Genomic DNA, 16,084 nt, shown 5'->3' with positions numbered 1-16,084 from the left:
CAGACCAAGGCCCTCCTGACACGTCTGAAACGGGCCGATGAGACGATAGCCGGACAAAAGTGCCTCACGGAAAAGCTCACGTACGAAACGGAGATTCTGAAAGGTATCGTGGCCGTTGTGTGCCAACTGATAGGCGTGGAGAAAAGCGCAGTGGAGACGGAGCTGATCGAAAGAATCCGGTGTGCCGCGCTGTGCTCTGCGAAGAGAGTGTCACGGCTGCTCCGGCACGACTGCGTCAGAAGGCTAAAAGGACTCGACCGCAGCGAAGATGAAGCGATGGGATCCCCCGGAGGCTCGCTGTTCCAGGACTATGAAAATTACATAAGGACAACCGTGTCATCTCTGTGTACGGAGCAAACTCCGATGGAGCACACAGAAGCGTCCTGCAGCGACACCTGGAGAAGGGTGGCCAAGCGAAAGCTGAACCTGGGCTCCCGGCAGGCCAGCCCCACAAGCGAATTGACGGAGGTGGACGAAGGCTCGAAAACCGGTGCGTCCACGCCGACGAAAGTACACAGGGCCGCCTCGTCAGGCGGAGACGCGTTCCGATCAAACTGCGCTTCTTCCAAGCGCCCTGATTTTTTGAAAACGGAGGCCAAGTCAGAAAGATCGGAGCACCTACGTGTCCACTGCGTGCGACTCGGGGAGAGCTCGGCCTCCGTATCGCTGCCAAACATTGTGCGGCATTACACCCATCAAGACGTGAGGCTCATACACTTGGGTGAGAGCAAAAGCGCTCCGAAGACCCTTTGCGGGGTGCTCCAGACCACAGATGATGTCGCCAGGGAATGCAGCGCCGTGGATCTACGGTGCTCGAAAGCGTTCCTACAGCTATCGCAACTTCTCAGCTGCAAGCTGGTCGCTATCTGGTCGCCTTGCGAAGGATACGAGATCCACGGGGCGTCCACGGAGCACCTGTACGCCATCGTGCTGAGTAAAGACCCCGATCCGGCCCGCGAGACGAGGTGCTACATGGTAGCGACGCGTGAGGGAGGCGCAAACCCAGAGGAGCCGTACTTGTACAATTTGGCGAAGCTGACAAAGGTCAAATCTGCACAACCCGCCGCGGTCAACTGTTCAGATCCGCCGCATTGGGATCACGTAGATAAGGCGAGCAACGCTAGCGGCAGGGCGCCGGTGGTGGAGGTTTCGGAAATCACCCTGATCGGAAATTGAGCCGCTGTCACATGAGGGGACCAGTTCAGAGCATAGGAGCCTGGGCTCGGGAACGCTTGTTTGGGAGAGAAGGATGTGGGGCTGCCGCCCTGAGACATTATGTTTGCCATTAGGTTCATTGTGTGCTGCTTCTGTATCCTTTTATTTTCGGAACATGTTTTGGATGGTTGAAGTCAAATAAAAGATAAAATGCTGTAGTCTGTGTGGTGTTTAAATCGATTTCATACCGACGTCCTTGTGTCAAGCGGTTCTGTGCCTTTATTGCGTGCCCTTGCATTTCGAGTTTGCTCCAGATGCGATCATGAAATTCACTTTTTGATCAGACGGAAAGCTCTCCCGTCAGGGCCTTTTTCCTTTGACATACTAATGAGGCTGCGGCAACGGGAGGACGACCCAAGGGGCCGAGAAGAAGAAAGGCAACCTGACCGTTCTGAGATCACGGAGACTCACGGAGACCCTCAAAATGCACAAGCTCCGGTTGGGTGAAACCAACGGTCGCAGAACGCTGATCGTCAGAACCTCATCCGAGGAGACGACTTACGCGGAGCTCGAAGGAATGGGTGGTAGAACGGAAGATGGTCGCTACCCCCTTGGCCGCTGCGCTTGTCCAGACGAAGATTTCGCCGGTTGGGACTCTGACGTTGATGCTCTGAGCGGAGCGAATGCTTTGATAGCGGCCGGCATCGCAGCGTTGCCCGTACGGGTGAGGCGCGTGGGAAAGACTCACTTGTTCGTGGAGTACGCGATTGCAACAGAGAAGAACGGAGACCCGGATTTGCGGCGCATGGGGGTGGCGTGGCTCTGCACGAATTACTCCGGCGAAGGGACAATACTTGCCAACGGAATGCACGGCGTCATCCGCTGCTGTGAAAGAAGACTCTTGGAGGGCATTGCCGAACAAACACCCACCTGGACTTTGCTGCACGTCCCCCCTGACAGGGACAAGCACTGGGGCACGAGAATACAGCCTGTTTCTTTGGAGGAGATACGTTGCGTAAAACGCAAGTGAGCACGGCTGGAAAGTGCGTATAAGTCTGCACCAAAGATTTTCAGACAGAATACTGCGACGCCAAGACAACTCTGTGAATGTCCACGGCAAACGAATAAAGAACAGAAAAAGTGAATGTGTCTGAGTCTTTTTATTTGCTTAAGAAGCTCAACGATATCAGGGTCAGCGAAACAACACGGAATAACACACTTTGAATCTTTTCAGATACAATGTAGTAAAAACACGTTGTTCTTGTCTTGTTTTATTTTTTATTTTAAACAAACACCACAAAAAAAACAAATAAAGACCTCGATGCCATAAGCCTTGTTGCGCATGACCACAGGGCCCCGAGAGAAACCGGGTAGACCGTTCAGGCCAGCGCGTCACAAATTTTGGACAAAGCCCCTCTTTGCTAGTGAAGCAGAAGAAGGCCGGGGCAGAGGTTACAGGGATTTGGGACTGTCGAGAAGACGACGGCGGGGACGGTGGGGATAAGGCCGAGGCAGGGGTGACAGGGATTTGGGACTTTCGAGAAGACGACGGCGGGGACGGTGGGGATAAGGCCGGGGCAGGGGTTACAGGGATTTGGGACTTTCGAGAAGACGACGGCGGGGACGGTGGGGATGCAGCAGGTGATGGCCCCGGCATTGACTGTGGAGGGTCCGCGATGGTTGAAGAAGCCAGAGGATGTCAGGCTCTGTGAGAGCTGCTGGGGTGGGGAAACGTCCATCTGTCGGTAGCCGTCCTTGTTCAGAGCGGCTCGGGGCTCTGATGTGGGCTGAGCGGGGAGCAGCTGATGGGAATTGTGAATAAATCCACAACTTCCGCCGTGGAGGCATGGGCGCCCCTTATAGAAATGGTGGCAAAGGTTCATTTTGAGCTGCAGGCTCCGCAGGTCTCCGTAGCCATGGGCGTACCGACATTTCCCTCCGTACTTGCAGACGCCGTTCTTCGCGAAGAACCAGCACAATTTAGTCTTGTAATTGGCGGAAATGTTCAGACAGTCAGGTTTCTGCTGCGGCATGCCGCCGTCTCTGTAGCAGCCCGATTTGCTCATTTTGTTGGTAAGGGCAGACGTGGGGGATCCGTGATGGTTGATGAAGCGAGAGGATGTCCGGCTCTGTGAGAGCTGTTGGGTGTTCAGAGCGGCTCGGGGCTCTGATGGGGCCAGAGCGGGGAGCAGCTTATTGGAATTGTAGATAAATCCAACCATTTTGTTGGTAAGGGCTGTGATGTCGATGTTGGATATGAAGGAAAGAAAAAAATAAGAATAAAAAATCCCCAACTAAATCCTTTCTACGTAGGAGCTGTGTCATAGAACACAGAGAACACAGCCGCTAAAATTTCCTAGTTCCAAAGCTGCAGACGAGAGATGGGGCCAGCTTTTCACCTCGCCAGGTCAGCGTCCAGACAGCCCGACCTTTTCTATTCACTCTGTCTGACCGCAATTGACTCTGTCCGACCGGCGCTAAGGGAGTCCGACAGTCATTCACTCTGTCCGACCGACCCTTAGGGAGTCCGACCACACATCACTGAGTCAGATGGCATCTTACGCTACCAAACCGAGATGTAGGGGAGGGACTGAGAAACGCTGGCTCCGACCTCAGCTCTCTCACACCGATTTCCACTCTGAGAATCCGTCCTCCGCCATGAGAGGCCGACCGAGGCAGGCAGACTCTGACGCCATGCTCTGCGTTCCTCTCCCCTGAATCACCCTGTTACGTGATCTCTCCTGCCTGTGAGCGAGGGGCGTGCTGGGTTTACGCGAGCTGACCGGTCGCGGCCTCTCTTTCGGGCTTGTGGTTGGGATTTGGCCAGGGACCTTTTTTTTTTTTGGGCAGGGGGGATTAGAATCTGCACAGCGAGTGTTTTCTTCTGCAAGTATAAAAGGCAAGAGTGGAGAGCTGACAGAGGCAACCTCTTCAGGCGTGAGTTGTGTTTGCGCACTGCAGTAAGAAAACTGTTCTTTGTGGGGTTTTTTTTCTCTTGAAGACACAATGACTACCACTTCGATGCTGCATCTGACCCTGTTCGTGTTCGTGCTGTTGACATCAGTGGACTCTTGTGTTTTACATCACAGCAACGAGCCTTCTTACTCGGACGGCGTTCGTCGGCCTGAGATTCTCATGCCTGACCTGGTTCCAATGGAGCCCGTGATGACTTTCGGAAAACTCCACAACACGACAGACTGTATGTATGTATGTGTGCATTTTAGCTACCCGCCTATCGCAAAGCGCTTCTCTCCCAACCAGTGTTCGCTGTCTTCTGTTTGCAGTGCTCAGCAAGTTGAAGGAAACCGTGAGAAAGGCTCAGGAGGAACTGGATAGATGGCCTAGTCAGAGAAATGGAGCCAAACCTCTAGCCCTGTCTCTCGTCGCAGCGGCTGCCACTGTTGTTTTCGCCGCGCTCTGAGACGAAGAGCGGAAGCTGAGTTGAGCCCGAAGCCCTCAAAAGACCCGAGGGCCCTCGCGCAGTTACGAAACAAACTACGCCAAGTGGTGTTCCACGTTGAGTGCTACATCCCTTTTCATCTCCATCGCTACAAACGTGTAAGCGTGCTCCCAGAGCGGGCCAGTGGTGCTGAATGATACATCTGCTATTATGGTCAAACGTATTCAAAATAATAAACAAAATTTACACCTGTACGATACATAGAGTCTGTGGTCATTGGCTCATTTTTTTTTTATTGAAAAATGATAAACTCAGACATTGCAAAGCCTCTTGAACTGTGTATTTTTACATGACACCCGTGACGCATTGTTGCAAGACCTCAGCCTTTTCTCCGTCTGTCATGTGGGACAAACGCTTCCATTCCTCATCGTCCAACAGCTGGCGAGCCGTAAGCCTCTTGTCGTGCCTGAGAGCGATTAGGCGGAAGGCGATGCGTTTGGTGTGCTCACACTTCATAGTGTTGGGTATCAGTTCCTGCCTGGCGGGCGTCGATTCCTCCGCTCCCCCGTCGGGATCCGAGGCCGCCAGTGCCATGACTTTGCTCAGAGTGCTGGACCCACGCGTTGCAGCGAACACCACGGCGCCTTCCTTTGCGTCCAGTATCATAGCTCCCAAACTCCACATGTCTACGGCGCACGTGTACTCCGCGGCGTTCCCGCGGACAAACAACTCCGGAGCCCTGTAGGGCTCCGTCACCACGCAAAGGCTCATGCGTCGGGAGTACTGTCTGGCTAGGCCCATGTCGCCCACCTTCACCGTCAGATCTTCCTCGAGAAGCACGTTACTCGGAACCAGGTCCCTGTGTAAGATGTTCAGTCCGTGCATGTACTCCAGGGCGTTCGCCGTCTGAAGCGAGAAGCTGGCCACGAAGCTGAGCGGAGCCGGTGGCTGGCGGTGAATAGCTTTGGTCAGCTCGAAGGGCACGTGAGGCATGAGCATCGCCACCCGATCTTCGTCCATGAAACAGTCCAGGAGCTGTATTATGTTGGGATGACCTTTCAGCGCTGTCAGGCAGGACAACTCTCTCACAGTCGCGTCCTCTATAACGTCTGCCTGCTTGTGACATTTGAGGGCATATTCTTGGCCGTTTCTCACATCTCGCACCCTGTAGACAACTCCGTAGGTGCCTTGCCCGATCACTGGTCGCACTGGGTCTTTGTAGTACTTCTCCATGCGGGAGCAAAAGAAAAACAAGAAAAGGATCAAACGGGCTCCTGAGGAACGTCTCCTCGTTCCCAATGCCTTAAAGTGCGTGTCTAAGAAGCGTCCTCTCGTCCACACCGGTTGTTTCAGTGTCTGACACTGGCCCTCCAGACTTTAAAGCACTCTGAGGGCAAAGCCCCCGGAGGCTGTCAGAAAACAACCACCGGGTCACATCCCAAGGTGCGTGCACAAGAGTGCAGTTCCGACCGCAAAAACAAAGAGTCCAAGTGCCGGTCCTACAAGGTCATGGCACTTCGTGGCTTCAGGTGAAGGGAAAAAGTCAGCGAAGTCATCCTGGTCATGAAGAAAGCGTTAAAAAAAGAACAGAAAGAGGAACAGAAAAAAAAAAAGCAAAACATGAAGACAAATTGTTTCATAACAGCGATAGCATGAAGTTCAACCCCCTAGAGTACAGGCCACTCACCCAACACATCTCTTCCAGCCAGCCTCTGTGCTCTGTGAGCAAGTACGAGGCGATCGCCTCTGACACTGTGTCAGCCAAGAGGGAGCCAGGGCTGCCACTGAACCTGTCCTGATGTTGGCACACCGCGGCCCCCAAACATATCAGACTGACCACACGGCCCCAGTTGATGATCCCGTCCTCGAAAAGGCTTTTCGCGACGTTGACCATCGCGGCATCGGGAAATGAATCACCTAGATCTGAAACCATCTCTAAAGTGGGACACCGGACAAGGAGAGATCACGCTGAGCGTACAGATAACTCTGAAAAAACAGATCTGTTTGTGCTGCTCACCTGTGTATTTCGGTCTGTGAACCTCCAGCACTTCACACACAGCTCTCGTCATAGCATTTACAGCTTCCCGACAACGCGGCCTTTCGACTTCAAAGTCTTGGCGTCGTCCAACGAAGTGCCCCAGAACACCTTTGATCAAAATTCTAATTTCCTCATCCATGCTGAGCTCTGCTCCTCAAATCGCAAAGCCCGACGATTTTCTCTTTGAGCACAGAGGGGGGTAAATAAAAAGCTGTATGAGGAGAAAACCAAACAAACAACAAAGCTACAAGCAAGCCTAGGTGACTTTGAATTCAACCTAGGTGACTGTGATATTTCATTTTCATCACTGTCCGTGCACAAAGGCTCTCTCTGTAGGCTCCGTGTCACTGGGACTCCCTGAATTCAGTGTACACAGGGATCGGCGGTCGTACTCTGACTATCGGTCGGAGTCACTGAGCGACGGTCGGAGTCACTGAACGGCGGTCAGAGTCACTGAGCGGCGGTCGGATGTTCTGAGCAGCGGTCGGACTCCCTGCGCGACGGTCGGACACTGTGAAAGGCCGGCGGACACTGCAAAGAGCAGTCGGATTGTTTGTCTCATGACTGGCCTCCGTGCAAGTTGCTTGCGAGTGTGTGTGCAGTGGTGGTGAGCAGATTTCTCCACCCTATCCCTCCTAGCCTAAGGGTTGGGCCTGTGTGCAGTGGTGGTGAGCAGATTTCTCCGCCCTATCCCTCCGAGCCTCAGGGTTGGGCTGTTCAAAGCATCGAGGAGGTGGGAAACCCCAACTGGGAGGATGTAAGTGGCCTTCGAACCTCCCCTCTAAGAGCTAGAGAGAGCGCAAGGATCAGGGTTGGGCTGTTCAAAGCATAGAGGAGGTGGGAAACCCCAACTGGGAGGATATAAGTGGCCTTCGAACCTCCCCTCTAAGAGCTAGAGAGAGCGCAAGGATCTCGCAGGACTTAGGCTGAATTCACCAGAGTGGATTAGGAGAGCTGTTGCTGCTGTTTCCACTTTGTCCGTACGCGCATTCAACAGGTCTTGCTTTCGAAATGGCTACGGTATCGGCGACTGAGGCGGCCGCGTCTACAAATCAAACCTTCGTCGTTTCCAGCAGCCCTCCGTGGTACTTCGATACTGTGGACCACGACGAGGTCTTCACGTGCTCGCACCCACGTGGCGTTTTCGATGCAGTGGTAAGCATGATGACCCAAAAGGAACGGCGCCTGAGCAACGAAGAGCACCTGCGTTACAGGCCGAGGGTTCTGAACAAGATGATCAGAGACGCGGTCATAGCGGACTCTGGTAGGATACCCCAGCGTCCCTCTCGATCTCTCCTGCTCGCCCTTATGGACCTGGTGGACCTTCTGGGAGGCAGCGACTTCGGATCCATCGTCACTTCGGACAGAGCCGGCCTCAAGCAAGTGTTGCTGACGTGCGGAAATTACACGGCGTACTACCTCCCCGCCGAGGAGCTGAGGGGAAAGGATCGGACGGTGGTGCCCGTGGTGACGCAGCACTCGACGAAGGAGAACCTGCTGCGTTACGACCCCGCGAGGTCCATGGTCGGGACCTACATGACAGACATCCCCGGAAACGACGGCGAAAGCAAGGGGTCTTACTTCGTGCAAGAGGTCCTGTTCGCCCCGACCCTGGACAGCCTGAAGCTGCTGAGGAAGGTCGCGGGCCACGCGTTCGACTTTTGGGACATGTCGCTGGAGATGCCCACGCACGTGGAGGCGCTCTGTCCGTCCTTCCAGCAGATTCAGCCTTGTCAACTGCTGATATCGAACACACCCGGGTCCCCCGGCAGGGATCAGAGCAGCCAGGCTGCGTTGGCCTCTCACCTGGAAGATGTGGAGCCGATGTGCTGCGCGCCAGAAGTTAGCCACGCATGGGAGTCCTCGAGCGACAGGAAGAACGAGGGGGACGCCGGCGTTGACTGTTTCGGGGAGGACGCAGTGAAATGCGACCTGAGTCGTTTCACGTACAAAGCCAGCGAACCCCGCATGGTGTACTTCAGGTCAGGAGGGAAAGCGTCAGATGGGAGGCGAAGCAACCTGGTGCCGACGGTGGCCGTGAGAGCGGAGCAGAGACACTTGCCCACGCTGTACGTGTCCACCACGCTCCGGTTCTACAGGCTCTTGAAACGCAGCTGCGTGAAAGGCAACGGAGAGCTCGCGAGCTGCTGGAACGAGACGCTCCAGGAGATGGCCCGGGAGACGTATCTGTCGGGGCAGCTCACGTTCCAAGAAATCAACCAATGGGCGCTGTCTGCGTTCACCAAGCGCGTCGATCCGAACGGGTGGTGCGACCGCATACCCAGACACGTGGAGAGCAAGTTGGCGGACCCCAGGATGATCGAAATCGCTGAACTCGCCATCACGTTCATGAACGCCAAGATCCCAGGCGCATTCGCCGTGGCCGAGCTGCTGCACAGTCCACTTGGGAAGCTGCAGAGGTACTGCGAGTTCCTTAGCAGGTACGCCTCGGACGCTACGTTCAGAAAAAGCGAGCGGGATAGGTTCGCTGCCTCGGTCATGGAGCTGATCAGGAAGGAGTGCGGTTCGCTCGCTCGGCAGTTGCGCTGCTACAGCCAAAACCGGAAAGACGCCGATCCCGAGACGGCCCGCCGAGCGAAAGCCTGCGCCGAAATGGTGGACAGAGAGCCCTGGGAAGTGAACAAGATCCAGAAAGACTGGTACACCATGTGCAAACGCGACCAGTGCAACAAGGAAGACAAGGAAGCGCAAGCCCACGCCAAGGAGGTGAACGCGGCCGCCAAAGTGGCGTTCCTGAAGCTCAAAGTTTACTGCAGCAAGCTCAAGAAACTGGGGATCAACGCAGCCCGCTTTGACGGTGACATGGGCGGCAGAAATCCCGCTTGCGGAGAGCCGGTCGAGCCAGGCGAGGGATGTAGACAGCCCCCGAACGACCGCTCGGAGCTTTTCAACCCCATCCCAGAGCCCGTCCCGGTTTCGACATGGATGAAAAACTTGTCCGTGTTGCTCCTGAGCTACCCTTGGTTGCACGACTCCTTGGGGTACCAGAGAGAGGCCGTGTGCAAGCTCCTGAACCTGGACAGCGCTCTCCTCGGCGAGGCGAACAGGGAACTCTTGAGAGAATGGGTGGCGTACAACCAGGGCACGGTCAACGAGCTCCGCAGGCGCGGCATCAAGGATCGCCTGAGCCGAGCGTTGATCCAATGCTTGGAGTCCCAATCCACGCAGAGGTGGAGCGACAAGGTGGCCCGGTCCTTCGCGGCACTCCAGCGCAAGGCGGCGTCCAGGCGGGTTCCCCGAAGGCACCTCTCCCCGCCGCCGCCAGTCAAGAAGCCCGAGAGGAGTTGCCGCCAGACCGTCGGCAGAGCTCGACGTCGGTTGTCCCCCTGGGCCGAGAGCGTCCGAGCCTCGCGGTCTCCGGCGACCAAGAGGAGAAAGGTCGGGCGCCGCCAGAGAAACAGTTTTTTACTGAGCGAAGCCGAGGAAGACAACGGCCTGGAACCTCTCAGCTCCGAAAGCGAGGAAGAGCCGGAGTATTTGAGCGACAGGGACACGGAGAGCTCTTCGGATTGCGACAAAAGCTCAGACGACTACGATCGCAGCGACAGTTTCATAGACGACGCATCGTCGTCCAGCGAAGAAGACATCGAGGCGGGAGAGGACAACGTCGCCAGGGCCAAGAGACGCGAGGACGGAGTTGACCGTCCGTACTGCGTGTCGCGACCTTCCTCGCCCAGTAGCGCGTACAGACAAAGAGCTGGCGAGGAAGCGGGCTCCAAGGCCAGGTGGAACGAGGACGGGGTCGGCCGTCCGTATTGCGGGTCGCAGCCGTCCTCGCCCTCGTGCAAAAGCGACCGGCGGGGCTACAAGCGCGCACTCAGCTCGGACAGCTCGGAGACGGAAGGCCCATGGGCGATGCGAGTCTCCGCGAGGCCGAAAGGCAGAGGGTCGAAGTCGAGACCCTCGGTCGAGCGGGAAAAGAGGCCGGGGCTCGAAACCGCGCTCACGCGGCGACAACGCAACGACACCGAAGACCACTCCAAGACTTACTCCAGCGGCCGCAAAGACGTAAGACGCCCAGAGAGAGGGCTGCAAAAATCAGCCTCCGGGAAACCGCTGCGTTTCTCTGGCGAGAAAGGCAGAGAGGCCGACGGTCGAGGTTCGAAAAGGTCCGGCGCTCGGATCGCTCGTTCGCGCTCCTCCAGTTCGGAGAGTCGAGGGTCCGCGTCTGAAGGCAGCGGTTGGGAATCCGAAGGGGCCGACCTTTCTGACAAATCGACCGCAGGCCTCCGTTCACGCAGGGAGCGTGAGGCCAGGAGCTCCCTGAAGTCGACGGACCTGGGCAGGCGGTGCCAAACCGTCAGGTCTCGCGGCGAAAGGCGAGAGACCGACGGTCGAATTGTGACGTCGCCGGCAAAACCAAAGCCGATCACGCCGGTTAAACTGAGCTGTTCGCCGGGCAGCTCGGAAGCGAGCGACCCGCAGAGAAAGAGGAGCGCGGAGCGCGCGGGGTCTCACGCCGAGCACCCGCAGCTCACAGAGGACCCAGAGCCCACAGAGAACAGAGAGCCTGGAGCCGATTTGCTCGCAGGAGGGTTCGGAGAGGGACCCGGTCGCCTCTGCACAGATGGCAAGGACGAGCGCAAGGCGTCTCAGCGGCGGCTCTCGCAAGACGAAAGCGATGGAGAGGGAAGCGCCCCGTACACGGTGTGGATGTAGAAAAGGTCGAGGAGTGGCTAGCTCGAGCGGTGGGGGCGGACGAAGAAGACGAACCCGACTCGACCTCTTCGACCTCTCCGTTGCACTCCTGTCTTCAGCCAACCTTCGGACAGAACGCATTGGAGTCACGGTGGACAAAACTGGGGCTCTCGTTTGGGACATTAGTTCGATGCGACCGCAGACTGTCTGGTGCACCGCTTCTACATCCGTGGGATCTGTGTAATTATGTGTGATGAAATAAAAATCAAAGTAAGACGCTTTGCTTTGAGTGTTCTTTCTTTTTTTTTTCTTGTGCGGTCTCACGGTAAAACTCTGCAGCTCCGATAAGCGTAGAACGTCACACTGCGTTGCAGCAACGCGGAAAATGCCTCGAGGAATACCAGAGTATACCTCTCCGCTTTTACATTTATTTTTCTAAACATAACCTTTTCTGATCTAACTCTTCTTAGCACAGAAAATGAAAATTAAAAAAAAATGAAGCAAACAAAATACAGACATCATTCGGAGTCTACACGAGGGTCTTTATTGTCACAATGATCAAATGAACACAGTCATGGGTTTGCATCACCCTATGGCGCACTGGCAGAAAGACACATCGTGAATAAGCCTACGCCCAGGCGGGAGCTTGTCTCCTGTTTCCACTTCGCGTTCTCCAGATCCAGAGAGCCGTGCAAACAGTCAGAGCCGTGACACCGATGGATATCATGACAAACAGTCCTCCTGAGAAGACTGAAAGAGAGCGGGGATAGAAACAGTCAACAAATGGGTCCAAAAACCAAATTAAAATATTGTTTGTTTTTTTTAAAAAAAAAATACCACTCGCCTCGCTTAACTTTCACGGTCGCTTTCTTGCTGCTTTCGCCAGAGACTACGGTGCAGACGTAAAAAAAAGCCTGCGTCCTCGGGCGACAGTAACAAGGAGCTGCGGATGTCGTAGAGCAGCTGCGAGGTCCGCCAGACGGCGGTCGTGGCGCTCAGATTCCTGCCCGACGGAGGCTCGGTGGACCAGGTCAGCTCGGGTTCCGGGTAGATCCCCACCGAACTGCACACGGCGGTGTCACCCACCTGCTCCAGGTGGACTTCGGTGACCGGAGCTGCTTTGAAACGAAGACAGAGCTCAGCTCAACCTGTTTTCTTCTAGGCCCAAGCGGCCCCCTCGAAAGGGACCGCCGGCCCCTCTCACCTTCAGCATCCCTCGTCGCATCATTGTCTCTTTCGTGAGTGGCCTGGGTGTCGTCCAATGTCCACCTGGATGGAGGACGCTCCGTTGGCCGGGTCAGATCGGGTTCCGGATTGATCCCCTCATAACTGTAATTGAAGGCGTAGTCTGGGTCGTAATAGATGTCGTAGTACACCACCTCCTCGCTGACTTTTAGTGTGAGCGGTGAACAAAAACAAAAAAGAACTTTTAGTCAACGTCACGATACTGCATCTCAACCCGTAGTGTGGAATTCGCCATCCCCTGTTTTCGCTTTGCTCTAGCCGCGTTGCGCTGACTGTTTGGGTTATGACGATCGCGCTCGTACTCGGAACAATGTCAGCAAGCTTACAGAGCACTCACCCTCCACGCTCTGGGTCCGCGCGACAGTCAGAAGTAGCCACGGTAAGAATGGGAGCCCTGTCATGGTTTAGCTGCTCAGATGGCCGAGGCCCGATCGAGTAGGGTTGGGGTCGCGGAGTCTGCTGCGGGAGACGCAGAAGGACCTTTCGACCGTCGTCGCTCGCAGAGCCCGGTGAAGCAGCAGCAGACGTTCGTTGATTGAGGCAAACACTATTCCACTTTGCACCACTCGATCACACCCGAAGACCGTTCCGACACGTCACGCAGAATTCCCCGAAGGCAGGTCACAAAGTCGGGTTACCCGGTGTCTTTTATAAATGGCAGAGGGGCGACAAGCTCACACCGTTGGAGGCAGACGAAGAAGACTCAACCCCTTTAACCTTTCCGTTGCACTCCTCTGTCTTCTATCTCCCTTCAGGCAGGGCCTATGGAGTCCCGGCGACCAGGGCCCTCGAAGACTCTCCGCTCGCACGGCGCACAGAGCTCTCGCATGATGACCTATTTGGAAGAGCTGGCCGACCACGTTGAAGTGCCTCGCTCGGGGGAGGCCTCCTCATCGAGTGGAAACCGAGACGTCGGGCTTGTGAGCGTCTACTCGCATCGTGGGCGTGCTGACGACGGGGCGAAGCGGACGAAGACCGAAAGCTTGTGCTTACGCTTCCACACTCCCTCGGTTGACGAGAGCACAGACTCTGACCTGTGCTCCGCCTCGACTGCTGTAGTGCCCGATGCAGCATCTCAGTGTGATCACGTGTGATGAGATACAAAATAAAATCATGTCAGACGTTTGCCCTGTGTCTCTTTTCCTTGTCTGCACCGTCTGAAGCGATCGGCGCGTCGGGTTTGCGCTCGGAGGACCCGAGTGACCTCAAGCAGAATCATTGGGGCCCTGCTACGCGTAGCCACATTGTTCAAAGTGCCTCATAGCATTTTCTTGTCCTTTATATAGTTTTTGTCCTAACCACACTTTTTCAGCACTGAAAAGGATAATAACGAAAACAAAACAGAGACATCTTTCAGAGGTGGACTCGATGGTCTTTATTGTAACGGTGATCAAATGAACACACACATGGGTTTATGTCTTATGAAGTAAGTCACTGAGGTTGATAGATGCAGGAGCCAATCCCCTTTTCATCTTTCGTCGCATCCTCCAGACGATCGCGCAAATCGCGAGAGCAGCGAGACCGATGGGGATAAGGACAAACAAAACACGATTTCGAAGTCGGCCTGAGAAGAACAAGGGAGATGTTCCGTTAAACCGAGAGTTGATGGTGTCCATCAGCTTTTGCAAATAATAAATTCAATTGTTAAAAATAAATAAATAAGAGCACCACTCACGTAACTGATATTAAATGCAAATGTTAAAGATAAATAAATAAATAAATAAATAAATAAATAAATAAATGAATAAATGAATAAGAGCACCACTCACAAAACTGAATTTTCACTGTCGCTTTTTTGCTGTTTATGCCAGAGGCTACGGCGCAGCTGTAAACCAAGCCAGCGTCCTCAGGAGACAGTTCCACGGTGCTGCGGATGTCATAGAGCATCCGTGAGGTCCGTCGTACGGCGGTAGTGGCGTTCAGAGTCCTGCCCGACGGAGGCTGGGTGGACCAAGTCAGCTCGGGTTCCGGGTAGATGCCCTCCGAAATGCACACAACGGTGTTGTCAACCTGCTCCAGACGGACTTTGGTGACCGGAGATGCTGCAGAAACTAAAAGAAGAAAGAAACAAACAAATTTAAAAAAAAAAATTGAAATAAATAAAAAATGGAAAGCCTCTCTCACCTTCCACCTCCCTCGACGCTTTATCGTCTCCTTTGCCAGTGGCCTGGGTTTCGTTGGGGTCCACGTCGACAACCTCGGTCGGTCGAACCCGGGAGTCGCTGATTGCGTGGACAGTCTGCGTGGACTGCTGGGGGGTGGTCATGGTGTGTGTCCGAGGAGGAGGCGTCGGGCTGGCCAGACTCGGATCCCGGCTGGACCCCTCTTCCCCGGCTGCGCCGCCGCCGTTCGACCAGCCAGGTGGAGGAGGAGGCGTCGGGCGGGCCAGACTCGGATCCCGGTCGAACCCCTCTTTGGCGTGACCGTCGGTGACAGGAGCTGCCGCGAGACAAAACTCGGACTTAGGGCCGCGTCTTCGCTTAACGGTCACAGGGGTTGACTTAATCACAACACTTGCGACTCTTACCTTGCACCATTACTTTGACGTTTCTGGTATGCCCATTTCTCGAGCTGACAACGACACAACGGTATGATCCCTGGTCTTGAAGCTGCACCTTTGACAGCAATATTGAAGCATTTCCTTCAAAGATCTGATCCTCGAACAAGGAGGTTCTGTTGTTGACATTCCCCCTGTCAGGGTTTGTTATACCATATGTGAGGAAGGGAACTATCTCTGGATCCTTAAACCAGCGCACTGTTATGGAGCCCTCCCTCGGAACACTGCAGGGTAAGATGCAGGTTTCCATGACGAGGCAGGTAACGTCGGTGTCTGTAACTACATGACAGCGGCTTAAGAAAAAAAAAACAAGAAAAACAAAACCCCACACATTTTCACAAAGATTCATCAAAGTTTCACCATCTGCCTTCCACAACACAACGAGTTCACTCACCCTCAGCTCTCAGTGTCCACGCGAGAGTCAGAAGGATCCACGGTCCCAATAGGAACCCTCTCATGGTTTATCCGCTCTGATGACTGAGGCCAGATAGAGTACGGTTGGGGTCGAGGGAGTCGGCGGTGGGAGACACAGAAGGACCTTTCGACCGTCGTCGCTCGCTGTCCGCTTCGCTTTCGTCCGAGGGGGCGCTGAAGTTTAATGGGAGCTCGGGGAGCCTGGTAAAACCGTAGCAGATGGTGGTGATTCAGTCAAACACTGCATTCACGGCGGAGTTATAAGGGCTTCGTTCGACCCGCCCAAATCCGTTCCGACGCTAGATGGGGAATTCCCTGAAGGCAGGTCAGGAAAGTGCGAGTTCGGGGCGCATCCGAGTTTCTCGAGCTACATATTCCAGAGAACTCGTAAGGCGAGAATCGAAAGGGCATGCTCATACAGTGAAGGCCGCTCGATTCAATGGCTGAACCTCTCTGCCATCTTTGTCTGTCTTCTATCTACTTTCACACGTAATCGTGTGAGATGATACACAAAGTAAAATCTAGTCAGACGTTTAACCTGGGTTTCCTTTCTTTTGTTTTTTGCGCAGTGTGAAGCGATGGGCTCGGAGGACCCTACCGACCTCGTGGTGAAACC

At 54.8% G+C, this 16,084-nt stretch overlaps 2 protein-coding genes across 4 annotated transcripts in view; one reads left to right on the top strand and one right to left on the bottom strand.

Moving 5' to 3' along the window:
- The window catches only part of LOC144992163 (putative helicase mov-10-B.1), a 203,024-nt gene that overhangs the window by 115,404 nt on the left and 71,536 nt on the right, over window positions 1–16,084 (top strand). The window lies entirely within an intron of this gene.
- Window positions 13,849–15,718, bottom strand: LOC144992167 (uncharacterized). Of its 3 annotated transcripts, none has more exons than XM_078947225.1 (5): window positions 15,449–15,718; window positions 15,025–15,333; window positions 14,622–14,936; window positions 14,267–14,548; window positions 13,849–14,061 (listed from the first exon to the last, which is right to left on the bottom strand). In XM_078947225.1, exons 1-5 carry the CDS (start codon window positions 15,510–15,512, stop codon window positions 13,910–13,912), a joined length of 1,122 nt encoding a protein of 373 aa, XP_078803351.1. In that variant the 5' UTR covers window positions 15,513–15,718; the 3' UTR covers window positions 13,849–13,909. The 3 variants fall into 3 exon arrangements, with proteins under 3 accessions (XP_078803351.1, XP_078803352.1, XP_078803350.1); XM_078947226.1 differs by lacking the exon at window positions 15,449–15,718 and having other exon boundaries at window positions 15,025–15,112; window positions 15,208–15,391; XM_078947224.1 differs by having other exon boundaries at window positions 15,025–15,536.

The sequence above is a fragment of the Oryzias latipes genome, chromosome 5, assembly GCF_053564925.1.
Source record: "Oryzias latipes strain Hd-rR chromosome 5, Olatipes_Hd-rR_3.1".
Classification (NCBI taxonomy): Eukaryota; Metazoa; Chordata; class Actinopteri; order Beloniformes; family Adrianichthyidae; genus Oryzias; species Oryzias latipes.
Note: the sequence above shows the minus strand (reverse complement) of the source record. Positions and strands in the feature narration are given on the sequence as shown.

What these genes read in the sequence shown, in the direction of transcription:
- LOC144992167 (XM_078947224.1), bottom strand. Translation starts at nt 15,403, where the DNA reads ATGAATCTTTGTGAAAATGTGTGGGGTTTTGTTTTTCTTGTTTTTTTT. An exon ending in CGTCAAAGTAATGGTGCAAG is followed by an intron (nt 14,937 to 15,024) that starts GTAAGAGTCGCA and finishes GTCTCGCGGCAG; the next exon opens with CTCCTGTCACCGACGGTCAC. An exon ending in AGCGTCGAGGGAGGTGGAAG is followed by an intron (nt 14,549 to 14,621) that starts GTGAGAGAGGCT and finishes TTCTTCTTTTAG; the next exon opens with TTTCTGCAGCATCTCCGGTC.